Source organism: Diabrotica virgifera, chromosome 3 (assembly GCF_917563875.1).
Source record: "Diabrotica virgifera virgifera chromosome 3, PGI_DIABVI_V3a".
Lineage (NCBI taxonomy): Eukaryota > Metazoa > Arthropoda > Insecta > Coleoptera > Chrysomelidae > Diabrotica > Diabrotica virgifera.
The window spans coordinates 4,414,489-4,430,814 of NC_065445.1; the positions used below are offsets into that span (position 1 = coordinate 4,414,489).

At 32.3% G+C, this 16,326-nt stretch overlaps 2 protein-coding genes across 2 annotated transcripts in view; one reads left to right on the forward strand and one right to left on the reverse strand.

The window, feature by feature from the left end:
- Positions 1–3,195, reverse strand: part of LOC126881737 (uncharacterized) — a 33,003-nt gene extending 29,808 nt beyond the window's left edge. The window contains exon 1 of the mRNA XM_050646206.1: positions 1,762–3,195. Coding sequence (XP_050502163.1) covers positions 1,762–3,195 — 1,434 coding nt within the window. The remainder of the gene's footprint in view (positions 1–1,761) is intronic.
- Positions 3,196–5,408: 2,213 nt separating this feature from the next.
- Positions 5,409–10,174, forward strand: LOC114326589 (uncharacterized). The gene is made up of 2 exons (XM_028275003.2): positions 5,409–5,521; positions 9,698–10,174. The coding sequence occupies exons 1-2, from the start codon at positions 5,449–5,451 to the stop codon at positions 10,123–10,125; spliced, it is 501 nt and encodes a 166-aa protein (XP_028130804.2). The 5' UTR covers positions 5,409–5,448; the 3' UTR covers positions 10,126–10,174.
- The last annotated feature ends 6,152 nt before the right edge of the window (positions 10,175–16,326 follow it).

Genomic DNA, 16,326 nt, shown 5'->3' on the forward strand with positions numbered 1-16,326 from the left:
AAACACCCAAATAAAAATTCACCGCAATTAAATTCTGCATAGAAACTTGTTTTTTCTGATTTACTTCGACGAAAACTTTCCCCGGAAAAAGCGGGTTTTTCCAACAAAATCTTTAATTTTCAACTAAACTTTGAGATAAGTAGTTGTTAATCAATAATTAAATAACTTGGTAACGTAAAAGCCCTTTCGGAATATATTATAATTCCAGAAGCCGATGGAAATTTAATGAACAATTTAGCAACAATTGAAATGTTAATTAAAAATTTACGGTCGCTATAATAACGATAATAATTACGATGCATAAGAATAACTATGATTTTTTCATAAAAAGACACTATATCTATCTAATGTACTTTACAGAATTGAAATTGGACTATTTAAGCGGCCTCAGGAATTTTAAAATTATAAACAATTTTTTGGCTTATAAACAAATAGAATATCTCGGAAAACATTAAACTAAATTAAATTGTGAAAACGGTATTCGAAAGACAGCGGCAGGACGCTTCTTTTAAAAGAAAAAACGTTTAATTATGACGAGTGGTTCCTGAGACACAACCGGTCAAAGTTGACTGAAATTTACGGCAAAGATATAAACAATAGGATCATAATTTTCAAACCATCACCTTTTTATTTTTATCCTCTTTCTCCACACCAATTTTCATATCTTTAAAATCCTCATAACATATATTATTATAATAAAAACTATCGATAATACGTGTGAAAATTGCCAAAAATAGCAAAATTCCAATCAAAAATTAGGTTGGAGAAAATGTAACCCTCAAAGTTCAAAATCGGTATACGTTAAAAAAATGCATTTTCTCGGCTTCCCATGGAGCAATTTCCTTCATTCTTTTTTTGTTCCCAAGTAACTCGAGTAGAGCCATCGAACTAACGCATTATTAAATGTCAAACTTGCGTTTTTTTGTTATAATAAATTAATAAATTTATTATAACCCAATATTTTAATTTGTTTATAAAAAATTGTTTAAATAATTATACAGCTTTCAAATGAGAATATTTATGTTTTTAACTTTAAAAGGTACACTTGTAGTAAGTTTATCTAAAAAAAGCCTACAACTGGAAAAAATATGTAATTTTTTGTTCTTATAAATAAATTAATCTTATAATTAATAAAAACCAAATGTTATGGACAAACTTCTGATAGAATGGACTGTAATATATTATATTAAAAACTTCTTGTATTCAGCTAAAAATTAATTACAAATTGTTAAAAAATGTGATTTTATATTATGACAATCAATCTAATAATTTTAATGACAATCTGACAAATATATGTTGTGTAAAATGACATCTAATATGATTTTTTGTTGGATATGGAACTTTACCAACCACAATATAACCAAAAACAGTATTTTGGAGGGAGGGTAAATTCTTTCCAAGATCTATGCGACCATCTAACATTATATCCCAAAACAAACTAGCATCAAGTAACATATCTACCTTACTGCTTACATTAAATGAATCATCTGCCAAAGTTATATTAGGGGGTATTGAGAAATTTGAGACATTAAAAGTATAAGTTGGCAAATTCTCAGTAATCTGTTGCACCACTATGCAATGTAAATTTGACTTAAAATTGTTTAATATAGAACCAATTTTTAATTGACATTTTTTATTTAAAGATGAAACGGAATTATTAATTCCTGAAACACAAATATTTGCTCTATTTGTGTCTAAATCGAGTTTACTTAGAAAATCCTCTGTAATAAAACATGATTGGCTCCCTGAATCTAGGATTACTCGTGCGATATGAGTATTTCCGTATCTATCATATACTCTAACTTTAGCAGTACTCAACAGTACATAATCATTATTTGAACAATTATTTTTTAAAACAATCTCATTTCTATTAACATTATTTTCTGAAGTATTAGTTGACAACTTAACTTTATTTGGTTCATTCTCGGAATCATTGTTCGGGTTGAAATTATTTGAACTGTTGTCTTTAACATGAATATCAGATGGTTTATTTTCATGTAAAAGAGAACTGTGTTTGGCTTTACATATCTTACAACCGAACGATTTACATTGTTTGTAGGAATGTCCGGTACATAAACAATTTCGGCATACATTTAATTGTTTTATTTTATCCCATCTTTGGGTTACTGAAAGTTTAAGAAATTCTTCACATAGGTAAATCAAATGATTTTGTTTACAAAAATTACAACTTCTGCTTTTACTAGTTAGCAGAGATCTAGAGCGTTTATCTTGGTAATTAGATTTATAATCCGGTTTTGTCACATTGCTTAACTCTATAGTTTCCAAAAAATCAGCACGATTCTTCAAGAATTCAAGAAATTCGTTTAAACTTGGCAAAGAATTATCTATTTTTCTTTTTTCCCATTCCCTAGAACTAAATTTATCCAATTTACCACTTACCAAATACACCATAATAGCATCCCAATGTTCAGTCGGTAGTTGAAGTGATTTTAAAGCGAATAAATGCTTTTTAACTGAATCTATCATGCTTCTAAGACCTAATGCAGATTCTTTATTTAAATTTTCAATCTCAAAAAGAGCTTTTAAATGATTGTTTACTAACATCCGAGAGTTGTCAAATCTGTTGCATAGAGTCTGCCATGCAGAATTGTAATTTTGTGCAGAAAAATCTAAACTTTGTATAATTTTCAATGCATCACCTTTTAAACTCGCACGTAAATAATGATATTTTTGAATATCTGCCAATACTTTATTATTATGAATTAACCCTTCAAAAGTATCTTTAAACTCAATCCACGTCAAATAGTCTCCATGAAAGACAGGTAACTGAATAGGAGGTAATTTGACACCTTCTAATCCACTATATTCATGATTTATATCTAACCTTTTCGACTCTGAACTGGATGAATCGGAACATTTTCTTTTTAAAATCGTTCTTGCTTTAGACAAAGTTTTTGAAAATATAGTATCTAATCGTTGTCTTTTCGCATACTCTTGCTGAATATCTTGATCCTGACAATTTAATTCAATTGACATTTGGATTTCATCAAATTCCGTAACTAAACTTTCAGTTCTTTCAGTATTCCATTCTATTTGCGAAAAATGGTCTTCGCTTAAATCATTAATCGCGATATTTGTCATCGACTCTATAAATTTAATAAAATTGTTTAATCTTTGTTCAATTATATCTCTTTTGCGATATAATTGACGAAAATCAGAAGCTTTCATAGGCATTTTTAGCTTTATATTAATCAAAATACGTAGCAAATAATATTATTTAATTGTACGAACTCAAAAATCAACGCTAATCAATCAACTAATAAAAGTCAAATCTAAATCTGTCTTTTATCTAATAATCAAACTTAGCCGAATATTGGCTATGGTCCTATAATCATTTATATTTAAATAAATCCAATAATAATAGCAATATCTACTAATAATAATCAGAAATCGTATAGCATTCCACAAACTAATACTCCAAATCAACTCAAATACATATTTGCATACACACAAAGGTGTACAAATCAATCTAATAAGTAATTATTTTTTAGCTAAATAAAATTATAGGTTATAAATCAACTATTCAATGCGCAAAATCAAAATTTTTAATTGAACCCCAAAATCCTCAAAAATCTAATAATTTATTGGCACTTTGTTGAAAGGAAATAAATATGAAGGATAAACAAAGAACAATCAAGATAATAAATGGAAAAACCTCACATTTAATTCAATCGGCAGAGCGGATCCAATCTGGCTGAATCATAAATTCTTCAAAAACCAATAATCTTCATACCCATCTGGATCTATTAGACCATTGTCTCAATCATCGGGTTCGATCGGACACAATTTTATGCTTCTCGGGCTCGAAGGTACCAAATGTATTTTGACAACGGCACCCGATTTGGGCGTCGAAACGTTAATAAAAATCATTTTTTAATAATATTGTGGCTTATTTCCCATTCTAAATAGTTAAAATTAATCTATTATTACAAAAAACAAGTAAGTTTGACATTTAATAATGCATTAGTTCGATGGCTCTAGTCGAGTTACCTGGGAACAAAAAAAGAATGAAGGAAATTGCTCCGTGAGAAGCCGAGAAAATTCATTTTGTTAACGTATACCGATTTTGAACTTTGAGGGTTACATTTTCTCCAACCTAATTTTTGATTGGAATTTTGCTATTTTTGGCAATTTTCACACGTATTATCGATAGTTTTTATTATAATAATATATGATATGAGGATTTTAAAGATATGAAAATTGGTGTGGAGAAAGAGGACAAAAATAAAATGGTGATGGTTTGAAAATTATGATCCTATTGTTTATATCTTTGCCGTAAATTCCGGTCAACTTTGACCGGCTGTATCTCAGGAACCACTCGTCATACTTAAACGTTTTTTCTTTTAAAAGAAGCGGCCTGCCACTATCTTTCGAATACCGTTTTCACAAATTAATTTAGTTTAGTATTTCCCGAGATATTCTATTTGTTTATAAACCAAAAAATTGTTTATAATTTTAAAATATTCCTGAGGCCGCTTAAATAGTCTAATTTCAATTCTGTCAAGTACATTAGATAGGTATAGTGTCTTTTTATGAAAAAATCGTAGTTATTCTTATGCATCATAATTATTGTCGTTATTATAGCGACCGTAAATTTTTAATTAACATTTTAATTGTTGCTAAACTGTTCATTTAATTTCCATAAGACTTCTGGAATTATAATATATACGGAAAGGGCTTTTGCGTTACCAAGCTATTTAATTATTGATTAACAACTACTTATCTAAAAGTTTACTTGAAAATTAAAGATTTTGTTGGAAAAACCCGCTTTTTCCGGGGAAAGTTTTCGTCGAAGTAAATCGGAAAAAACACTCCTCTATGCAGAATTTAATTGCGGTGAATTTTTATTTGGGTGTTTTTGGTCTAAAGTTAAAATCTTTGGAGTTATAGAGCAACAATTGAAAAAAACACGATTTTCGGGCACCATTTTGTTTATAAAAAAAAGTAGCACACTATCTGCGGACTTTGCATATCTATATTATTAATACATACAATAATAAGATTCGATTCCAGCAATAAAATTGCTGGTAAATAACTTTTCCTTGTATTTTGCTAATTAGCCCAGAGTAATTGTGTACACCACTCATTTTTACGGCGTTTAGCGGTTTTTTATTCTTGTCATATATACAATCTACACATATAACCTATCAACTTAGAATGACACAAAAACAAGTAAAGCATTTTTGTAACACGGAAATACGAAATTATTTGTAAACAGCGTTCTATTTTTAAACTTAAAAACGAAAGCTTCCTTAATTAAACCTTACATATACAAATTAAATCCTTGAAAAAACAAACAATTTAATTTTGTATAGAAATTTCGAAAACAGTCACTTTACGTAAAAAAACACATATTTAGTATAAATATGTTATATGAACAATGGGAATGTCACTCTGGCACTCACATCCAAGCGAACACCATCAAAAATGAAATACATCTACATCTACTTCATTTTCGCTTACCTGTACTTCTATGTTGACGCTGATCAGGTCCATTTAGGTAAGAACAAGTTTTTGAATAACGTTACTATCAGTATATAACAGTTCTTCAGTTTTTTTGTTTTCTCTTTATTTATACCTTTTTCTAATATAAGACTTCAAAGTAGTGTTTTTTTTTTATTTAAACATCTATCCAAAATTTTGTTCCCATTTTTTTAGTAGCCCGTATGTTTTACCAGTATGCCAGTAGCCAGCAGAGTGAATGTTTCTTACAATGAGTCCCAACTATAAAAATATTTATAATTGAATCTCTAATTATTAGTTTCCTATACATCTTTATTATTTCTTTATTTGTTCGTCTTCTCCATATATATTCTCTGTCGTCTGTATTCCTATCTCCATCTTTCCTAGACCTCTATTTTCGTTTTTTCCTGCCGGTTCCTAATCCACGTCTCGCTGGTATACATCACTGTAGGTCTGAGTACTGCCTCATAGGCTCGCAGTTTCGCTATTCACATTTTTTGCTTTCAGTATTGAATTTAGTGACCCTATCGCTATGCTCCTATTAATTATTTTTTGTCTATCTCTTTTCCATATCTTCCCGTATTTGTTACGATTACTCTTAAAAATTTAAATTCTGGCACTTTTATAAAACTATGAGCAGGCTCTGCTCCATTCATTTTGATATATGTATTTGCTATTATTTTTTGTCTCCTTTTGCTTTGCTATTATCATCTGCCTCCCTCATTTGTGGCCTTCCTCTGCTTCGTTTATTTTCCCACCTTCTCCAATTTATAATAATTTTGTTCCATCGGTCTTCTTTTTGTCTTATAGTGTGTCCGGCAAATCTCCATTTCAATTTTGCAACTTCTTGTCTAACATCCCTTCTTCTTCTTCTTCTTCTTCTTATTCAATCCACTAATGGATGTTCGCGATCACGTTTGACCATTTTCTCTATCCCTTGCAGTATGTATTAGGTCTCCTATGTTTTTTAGTCCTGTCCATTGTTTGGCATTACGGAGCCATGACATTTTCTTCCTGCCCACTCCTCTTCTTCCTTCGATCTTTCCTTCAATTAAGGTTTGCAGAAACTGATATCTTTCATTTCTAATTATGTGTCCCAGGTATGCCGTTTTTCTCTGTTTAATTGTGCACATCAGTTGTCGTTCTGTACCAATACTTCTCAGGATTTCTTCATTTGTTATTCTTGCGGTCCAGGGAACTTTAAGGACTCGTCGATAGATCCACATCTCAAATGCCTCTAGCTTATTGATTGTGTTTATTTTTAAAGTCCATCCTTCCATGCCATATAGGAGCACCGACCATATAACATTTCGTGAATCTTAGTCTTAGGTTTAGGTCAAAGTCAGAGTTCGTAAAGACGTTTCTGAATTTCATGAATGCACTTCTGGCTCTTTCTATCCGACATTTCTTGTCTAACATCCCTAACTTTGGTTTTTCCTCTTATCCACTCGTTTCTCTTTTTATCCATTAGTCTTATGTGCAAAATTTGCCTTTTCATTGCTCTTTGGGTTTTTATGATCTTGTCCATGTTTGCTTCTGTAAACGCCCACGTTTGAGAACCGTAAGTGAGAACAGGGAGTACGCATTGTTTGTATACTTTGGTCTTAAGGTGTTGTGGATATCTTTTGTTTTTAAGGATATAGCTTAGTTTTCCAAATGCCGCCCATGCCAGTCTAACTCGTCTTTTGATCTCTGCTGTTTGGTTTTCCTTGTTAAGTTTTATAATTTGACCCAGATATATATAATCGTGAACTTGTTCTATTTCACCCTGTCCGATCCTGAATGTGATGTTCTCATCTGGATTTCTTATGATTTTGGTCTTGCTGTAATCTTTCCGGCTTCTATGTCCAGTTCTTTCATCATTTCAAACAATTCTTCTTTTTATCGGTTATCAATACGATGTCATGGCCGTACCTTACGTGGTTCAAGCGTTGTCCACAAATTCTTATACCTTTTTCTTCCCATTCTACTCTTTTAAAAATACCTTCCAGAGCCTGAGTGAAAAGTTTCGGTGATATTGTGTCACCCTGTCTTACGCCTCTATTTATTTGAATTGACTGTGTTCCTTCGTATACTTTAATATTTGTTGTGGCTTCTTTATATATATTGGCTATTAGGGCTGTATATCTTTACGATTACACTTGAAAATTTAAATTCTGGCACTTTAACAAAACTATGAGCAGATTGTGCTCTTTTCATTTTGATATATTTGCTATTATATTTTGTCTCCTCTTATTTCCGCATATTTCGTTTTTGTTTGTTTACTGTTAGTCCGAATCTATTACTTTTAAGCTAGCTTTACAAGCTTTTCTGGTATTGTTAGTATTATCATGGCTAGTATATAGCATCGTTCAGTTTATGGAGTCGTATGCCTGTTGAAAATCAATAAATAACATATGTAATCCTAAGTTTTGTTCATATATATTATTTTTATTAATATTAACTCACTTATTTGATCACTAGTGTTGCTCTTTCTGTTCTAAAATCTCCCTGGTATTCTCCGGCAACTACGTTATCATATTATTATATCAGTATTATTTTCTTCATAATTTTGCAAGAATTTTAGAGACTGCTTCTAATATTGCTATACCTCTAGCTTTCGCATTCCATATTTCGCCCTTTTCTTCAGATAGGACAAAGAAGAGCTTCATTCCATTGTTTTACATTTTTTCCTTTTGCCAAAATGATAGTGTCAAGCGGAATATTCTTTCTTTTAGTCTTTCCACGCCTTCTTTAAAAATCTCAGTTGGGATACCACTTTCTCCTGCTCTTTTGATATTTTTAGGTCACTTGATATTGCTTTGACTTCTTTCAAAGTTGGTCCTCGTTCGTTCCTTCTTCGTCTTCCTGCCATTCATTCTCATTTCCCTCTAGTTCCTCTTGTTGATCTGTATTTAACAGATCTTACAAGTATTAAATCAATCTGTTTAATTTTTCCGTTGTTTCTCCTAAACCATTTTTTGTTTCTCCAGCCTTTTATTTAGTCCTTCCTCCAGTCTGTTTACGAACTTTTTCTCTTGAAGGCGCCCTAATGGGTTATTTAATTTGTATCTAACAATTTTTGGAATTATTGGTAATTCTTGTTTGAATTTTGGTATTACTAGTGTATGGTAACTGTTGGTATTTACCCCTCTGTAACTCCTGCAATCGACTATTACCTTATGCCTCCTTCTCTCATCTCCTTCTTCTCGCCAACTCTTCCGTGGTCTCGCCTTCTCGTCTTCTTTTCCTTTTGGGTTTCACTGTGACATTTTCTTTCTGATTCTATTATTATGCATTCTTTGTACATGTCCGTACCATATTAATTGTATACTTCGTATTTCATCTATGATGTCATGACTTTTTGTTCGATTCATTCTTTCAATGGCCATATTTCGCAGCTATAGGTATGTACATTATTATGCTCTTTACTACAGTGTCGTATATTCTATTTTTGTTTTTGTTGTTTATTGTTTTATCCCATAAGACTCCGTTCAACATTTATATTGCCCATCTTTCCTTCATATTTCTATCAAATATTGCTTCATCGAGTACTCCATCCTTTGTTATTTTCATTCCCAAGTATTTGTATACATTTGTGTGTTTGATCGTTTGACTATTTGACAGTTGTAAGTCTTGTTGTCTTCCCCCAATACAAATGTGGTTTGTTTTTTCTACGTTTACTTCTAGGCCCCAAATACTGTAATATCGTCAATGTCTTGTGCTATAATAATTTGGTCGTCTGAGAATGATAGTGTATATAATGTATCATCATCTAGAATCTAGAGGTATGCCCATGTTTTGGCATTTCCATTTCCAAGTAGCTACCGTCTGCTCTAAGTTTATTTTGAACAACGTTGGTGATAGACAGCATCCTTGTGATAGATCTTTTATGCCGAATCCTGTTGTTATGCTATGTTTCATTTTGATTTGTGATTTGCTATTATTGGAGAATTATTTTACGGCTTTTATTAATTCGACATTGATTTGCTTTCGCCAGAGTTTGCTTTAGGAAACGCAACGCTATCGTAGGCTGTGTTTAAGTCAACGTACAATATATGGGTTTCTTGGTTATGTGCTATTTTTTTCGCAATAATGTGGGTTACAGTAAACAGATGGTCTATGGTTGATCTTCCCGGCTTGTTCTTCTGCCTCCATTTGACTATACATATTTCTTTTCAATTCTGTTTTTAATATCTTACTATATATTCTACTGAGCGTATTTTTGTTACAGCAACCTCACAATGTGACTGTCCAGACAGCATAACCGCCATCCAATCAGCATTGGACCAGAGCTGCGCCCAGGTGAGATCCATCAGAGCAACAATTAAAAGAATCAGGTCAGAACTTGCCGAAATTGACACCAATCTCAACGTCAATGACAACAAAATCGACAGGCTCAACACCAACGTTACCACTTTGGAATCTCTCCTCAACGATAACTATGAAAAAGTAACCAAAGAGTCATTGATAATCGGCGACATCGATATTAGAGCTAAAGAAATTCTCAGCGAACTTCTAGAAGTTAATGTTCTTATTACAGAGAACGATGTCGAAATCAAGGATATCAATAGTACTCTTGTAGACTTAAAAACGTGTGCTTGTACTCCTAGAACTACACCAACTCCACAAACAACCACTCCTTACTATTTCAAACATTAAAGATATGTTAACAACACCTTTCTGTGAATAAATTTTGTTTAGTGACTTACGTTTATGTAATTTTATTTTATTTGGCAATAGATTATATGGATTTTGATTTGTCTTAATATAGCCCAGAATAATATCTTTAGGGAGTCCGGTCCTAAATATGATAACTCAAACTGTTTACATTTCAGTCACGAAAAATCATCTTTTTCAAAGTTATCTATATCCAAATAAACTTGAATATACGCAATAAGTGATAGTATAAATACAGTGATGACCGCACTAATAACCGGCAAAATAACGCAAAAGATGTAAAACATATTAAGTTGTGAGATAAAAAGAGGTGAACATAGTGGAGGTGTTAATAGGTGTTAAATTTAGCGATAGTAACTTATAGATTGACATTATATTGATTGTTTCCCACCTTTAGACGTATCGGGCGAGTTTGAGAAATGCCACTGTCACAGTGACAGTTATAGTTGACATACTCATCTGATACCTCTAAAGGTAGGAAACAATCAATATAATGTCAATTTATATGTATGTATATACACCGTTCTTAGGCGTCAACGCCCTTCGGTAGGGATCTATGGGGGAGTATCACCGAGCCGCAAGCCCTTATCCCTTGCCGTACTGCTCCCTCATAGGTCGATCAGATGCCCGCATATTCAGGTCTAAGCGCCAGATTCATATTTAGAATTTTATACTGACGCGTTAGCCTTTTTGTTTTCCGATGGCCTGGGCTGGGCTTGAACTCTCGTACCTCACGGCGAAGTGAAGTGCGGGTCAGCCGCTAGTCGCACTGAGCTATCCGATCGACTTTATATGTTACTATCGCTAAATTTAACAACTCTACTAGTTTTATTTCTTTTTATCTCACAATTTAATGTGTTTTCCATCTCTTGTGCTATTTTGCCGGTTATTAGCGCGATCATCACTGTATAGTGCAGCTACGTTACGGAATAAAATAGTGAGCTATAGGGCAGTAAATGAGGATATTTGGCCCCGAATTCCGTCCTACTAGATCAATTTACTTGATATTTTCAGAGTATGAGTAGGGAATAGATCAGGAAACAAAATCTACCCCATGCCGATGTGCGCTTTTATCTTGAGGGTGGAAAATTTTTTGATTAAAATAACCACAGAAATGGTTAGAGAAGCGAATTCTAAGTAAAGACTGCTCTATAATTTTTTTTTGAAAACTCAATACTTTTTGAGTTATTCGTGGTTGAAAATTGGCCATTTTCATTGGAAAATGACACCTTTTCGGAGGGTTTTTTGCGAATACTTTAAAAGCTATGCATCTAACGAAAAAAACTATATAAAATATTTTTCTAGCTTATAAAAAAAAGAGACTCGTTCCTTCATAAATCTTCTAGTTATAATACAAAAAGAGATATGGTAGGTGAGAAAAGTTTGTTTTCTTGGTGCATGCTCAAATCGGTGTATTCAGCTTAGAATAGCACAGAAACGGTCGATTTTAGGTGTATAACGCTACCAATACCTTTTATAGTGCATGAAAAAACCTTTAAAATAAGCTATATTAAATGTCGATTACATTCAACCTAAGCGAGATATGCTGCAAAACATTGATGACTAATGTATTTAAAACAAATGGAAAGTATATTTTTAACTCCTCATCCATCAGAATTTCAATACATCGTTTTCCTTCTACAATACTTTTTATTATAGTGTTGTTTCTATGTTCAAAAAGTTAGACGGGTTTTAAAATGAACGGTTTTTGAAAAAAATAAGATCAAATTATTGAGAGAATTTTTAAATTTTCTTAAAAATCTCTCTTTTTCTCCATGTAACTCGAAAATGATACCTAGGAGATGCGAAAAAAAGATACCGAACAAAAATGTAGGGTTTTTTTAGGTAAAAATTTTGTTTTTGTTTTTCATTACTGCATCTCTAATTTTTTTCAACTTATAGGGAGAAAAAGGAAGATTTTGAAGAAAATTTAAGAATGCGCTCTATAATTTGACCTTATTTTTTTTTCAAAAATCATTCATTTTAAACCCGTCCAACTTTTTCAACATAGAAACAACACTATAATAAAAGGTATTGTAGAAGGAAAACGATACGCTTAAATTCTGGTGGATGAGGGGTTAAATTTACTTCTCATTTTTTCTTAAAATACATTAGTCATCAATTTTTGCAGCATATCTCGCTTAGTTTGAATATAATTCACATTTAATATTGTTCATTTTAAAGGTCTTTTCAAGTAGTACAAAGGGTATTGTTAGCATTATACACCTAAAATCGACCGTTTCTCTGTTATTTCAAGTTGAATAGGTACACGATTTGAGCATGCATCAAAAAAACAAACTCTTCTCACCTACCACATCTCTTTTTGTATTATACCTAGAAAATCTACGAAGGAACGAATCTCTTTGTTTTCTTATAAGCTACAAAAATGATTTATATAGTTTTTAGTGAGATGCGCAGTTTTTAAGGTACATGTTCGCAAGAAACCGTCCAAAAAGTTGTCATGTTTTAATGAAAATGGCCAATTTTCAACCACGAATAACTCAAAAAGTATTGATTTTTCAAAAAAATATAGAACAGTTTTTGTTCCATAGCCACTTCCGTCGTTATTTTAACCGAAAAATTGTCCACCCCCGAGAAGGTGTGAGAACCACCCCCAAGATAAAAGCGCACATCGGCATAGGGTAGACTTTGAATTAGGAGAGAAGTAGAGGCTATTCTCAAAATTTCATTAAAATCCATGCAGTAGGATAGAATTCGGAGGTAATACCCTATTCTTGCTCCCATTGACTGGCGTATGTATTATTCTTATTTTATTTATTAGAAACATTACAAAGCATACCGTTTTTAAGATTAAGTGAACGAACTTTTGGCCGAAAGGCCAGTTCTGGCTCTACAACTAGTTCCAGTATTTACTAATGAGTTTAACAAATGATACCAGATCAAACCTCACAAATTTGTCAACAACGATGACTGACGATCAACAATCCCAAAAAAAAACATCATACTCCGCTGTGCTTAAAACCACTTCAATTCAGTTTCCTTCTAAGAATCATGCAATTTTATTTAATGCGCTACATGATACTAAAATAGAAGAGTACTTAGTAGCACTTGGTGAAGTTGTTCATCCACGAAATATTTTATTTTCATCAAGACTATCAAATAACAGAATATGTATTTATCTCTCCAGCGAGTCTTTGGTTAAAAAATGTATGTCTAGTCCAGCAGAAATAACAATTAAAGGCCAAAATCTAAAAGCACGAAAATTGATTACCCCGATCGAAAGACTTTTACTATCAAATGTTTGCCCTTCTATTCCACATATTCTAATAGAAAATGAGCTAATTAGATTAGGTCTTAAATTAATGTCACTTTTAACCTTCCTTAGAATCGGTAGTCAACTTCCAGAATTTCAACACGTCCTCAGTTTTAGAAGACAAACTTACATTCAACCACTTGTAGATATAGACCTAACTTCTTCCTTCTTAATTACATATGAACAAACTTCGTATCGCATGTTTAGATAAACCTTCATGTTTTACCTGTAAAAAACAGATCACCTTGCAGAAAATTGTTCATAATCAACAAAATCCTTCAATCAGTAATTCTAGTGCCAAACCTTCACTTATCCAACAAACCGATACTAATAGGGCTTTTGATTCACAGTCATTTGTTTCGAGCTTCTGTCATGTGTCACATAATATTCATATATCTACGTCATACGTCTTTGGTTGGTATTATTGGAATATCAATACCAATAACATGACAGAAGCTGGAAACAAATAACAATCGATGAAAAGCCCTATTGAATACCTCCCCTACTTATGAAAACTATTTGTATATCTAACGATCAGTCAAACACCAACAAGAGAACAATTTCGGAAATTAATACTACTCCATCTCCCACTGAAGAATTAAATAAATAATTTGAAATACCAAAAGATACCAAAAAGAAAAAAAAGCGACCTGAAACTACCACATCAATTCATGAAGTGATGATGCCAACAAAAACAATATTTCACAATATGTCAAATAATTTTAATATAACATATGAACAAACTCTTAACTTTTTGAAAATTATACTAGCTCGACTGATCCCTGTGTTTACTAAAAACGTACACAACGGATATACCCAATTTTATTGGCATGATAATAAAAACTAAGCCGTATTTTACAGAAAATAGCATGAAAACCTAATGCACGAAATTAATAAACAAAATTCATAAAGTGCTAGACGATGCCGATGATCAAGAAAGTGATGGTACAACAAATTCAACTCTAGAAATAAACTAAAATCTTTGATCCGATATTTCAATGGAATATTAACCTTTTCTATCCCCGTCTAGGAAGATATCTCTCTCACCATAATATTCAATTCCCAAAATTTTTTGATCAGACAAATACAGCCATTCCTCCTCCCTGTACCTTTCCTCCTACAATATCTGATCTGAACTCTTTCTGAATACAATAAGCTTGATACCACCCATGCAGCAATTATTCAATCGTTTCTCAACATACTTGCTTCTTTCCCAGATCATTGTCATATTTATACAGATTCATCCAAAACTATTGATGGTGTGGGATCAGCAGTTATAGATTCGAACACTATATTACAATTTAAACTATCTTCCACTTGCAGTATTTACTCTGGAGAACTCTATTCAATTCTGCAAGCCCTCATTCATATTCGTAATCAAAAATTTTCAAATTCTGTCATAACTACCGACTCTCTCAGTGTATTAAATACGATAGAACAGTTATATACAAGTAATCCTATTAGACAAGGCGAAATCGGCAGGTTCTTTGGGAAAAATATTCCCATGAGATTTTTTTGCGTAATTACATTCGTGAGACATCCCAGAATAAGGCTCAAAAAGTCGCCCACGTGAAAAGTGGGCCAAATTTTTTTAACAATTTTTTTAATCAAATTGCAAAAAGCAATATTTTTGGCCCGGACAATTTTTTTGTAGGTTTTTTTGGACCATTCTAGCTAAAAAAGGTCTCTTATAATTTTTCTCTAAAGTTGATCGTTTTCGAGTTATAAGCAATTTAAAATTGAAAAAAACGAAAAATGTCGATTTTCAAGGCTTAATAACTCGGTTAAAAGTTATTATTATGAAAGTCAGAAAGTGACTAAATCAAAGTTTAATGCCCCCCCCCCCCCTACAAGATCCCGAAGAAATTAATAATAATCATATTGAGCGCCATGCACGTGGTAGGCATCCGTAAATGTGAGTGCAAGTAAGATGCACAATTGGACTGCCGGAGTGGCATCTCTCTCGCACTCAGCATTTACGGCCGGCTACCACGTGCATGGCGCTCAATATTATTACTTAAAAATAACAGCTTAGTAATAAAATAATGGCAAAAATTTCTTCGGGATCTTGTAGGGGGGGGGGCATTAAACTTTGATTTAGTCACTTTCTGACTTTAATAATAATAACTTTTAACCGAGTTATTAAGCCTTGAAAATCGCCATTTTTCGTTTTTTTCAATTTTAAATTGCTTATAACTCGAAAACGATCAACTTTAGAGAAAAATTATAAGAGACCTTTTTTTCCAGAATGGTCCAAAAACCAACAAAAAAATTGTCCGGGCCAAAAATTGTTAAAAAAGATTTGGCCCACTTTTCACGTGGGCGACTTCTTGAACCTTATTCTGGGATGTCTCACGAATGTAATTATGCAAAAAAATCTCATGGGAATATTTTTCCCAACGAACCCGCCCTTTTCGCCTTGTCTATATAGGCATTTTAATAAAAGACAATAGAAACATTTCCTAAAGAACACGAGTAGACTTTATAAGGGTTCCATCACACATTGGACTTCAAGGAAACAAAAAAGCAGATTTTCATACCAGAGAAGCAATACACAGTGCGTCTTCAGTGTTAGTGAACTTAGTGTCTGTTTCCGACTACAAATCGTTCCTTAAAGAAAAAGTGATAAACAAATTAATGGGAAAACACTCAATACCTAACAGTATAAAAGCAGTCTTAGGACCACACTGTAAGCTTACAAATTATTTGAAAGACATTAATAATTTAAACAAACTTTAACCACTGTTAACATTTTGTAAATCTCATTTTTAATTTGTCAATTATGATATTGTTACTTAAATTTGTACATATGTAATAATCAAAAATACTATTATATTTAAGTAACCATGTATCAATTATAGTACAGCTAATAACTAATAACCCAAAGTGGTTGATGCTGTTATCAATAA

What these genes read in the sequence shown, in the direction of transcription:
- LOC114326589 (XM_028275003.2), top strand. Translation starts at nt 5,449, where the DNA reads ATGAAATACATCTACATCTACTTCATTTTCGCTTACCTGTACTTCTAT. An exon ending in CGCTGATCAGGTCCATTTAG is followed by an intron (nt 5,522 to 9,697) that starts GTAAGAACAAGT and finishes TTTTTGTTACAG; the next exon opens with CAACCTCACAATGTGACTGT.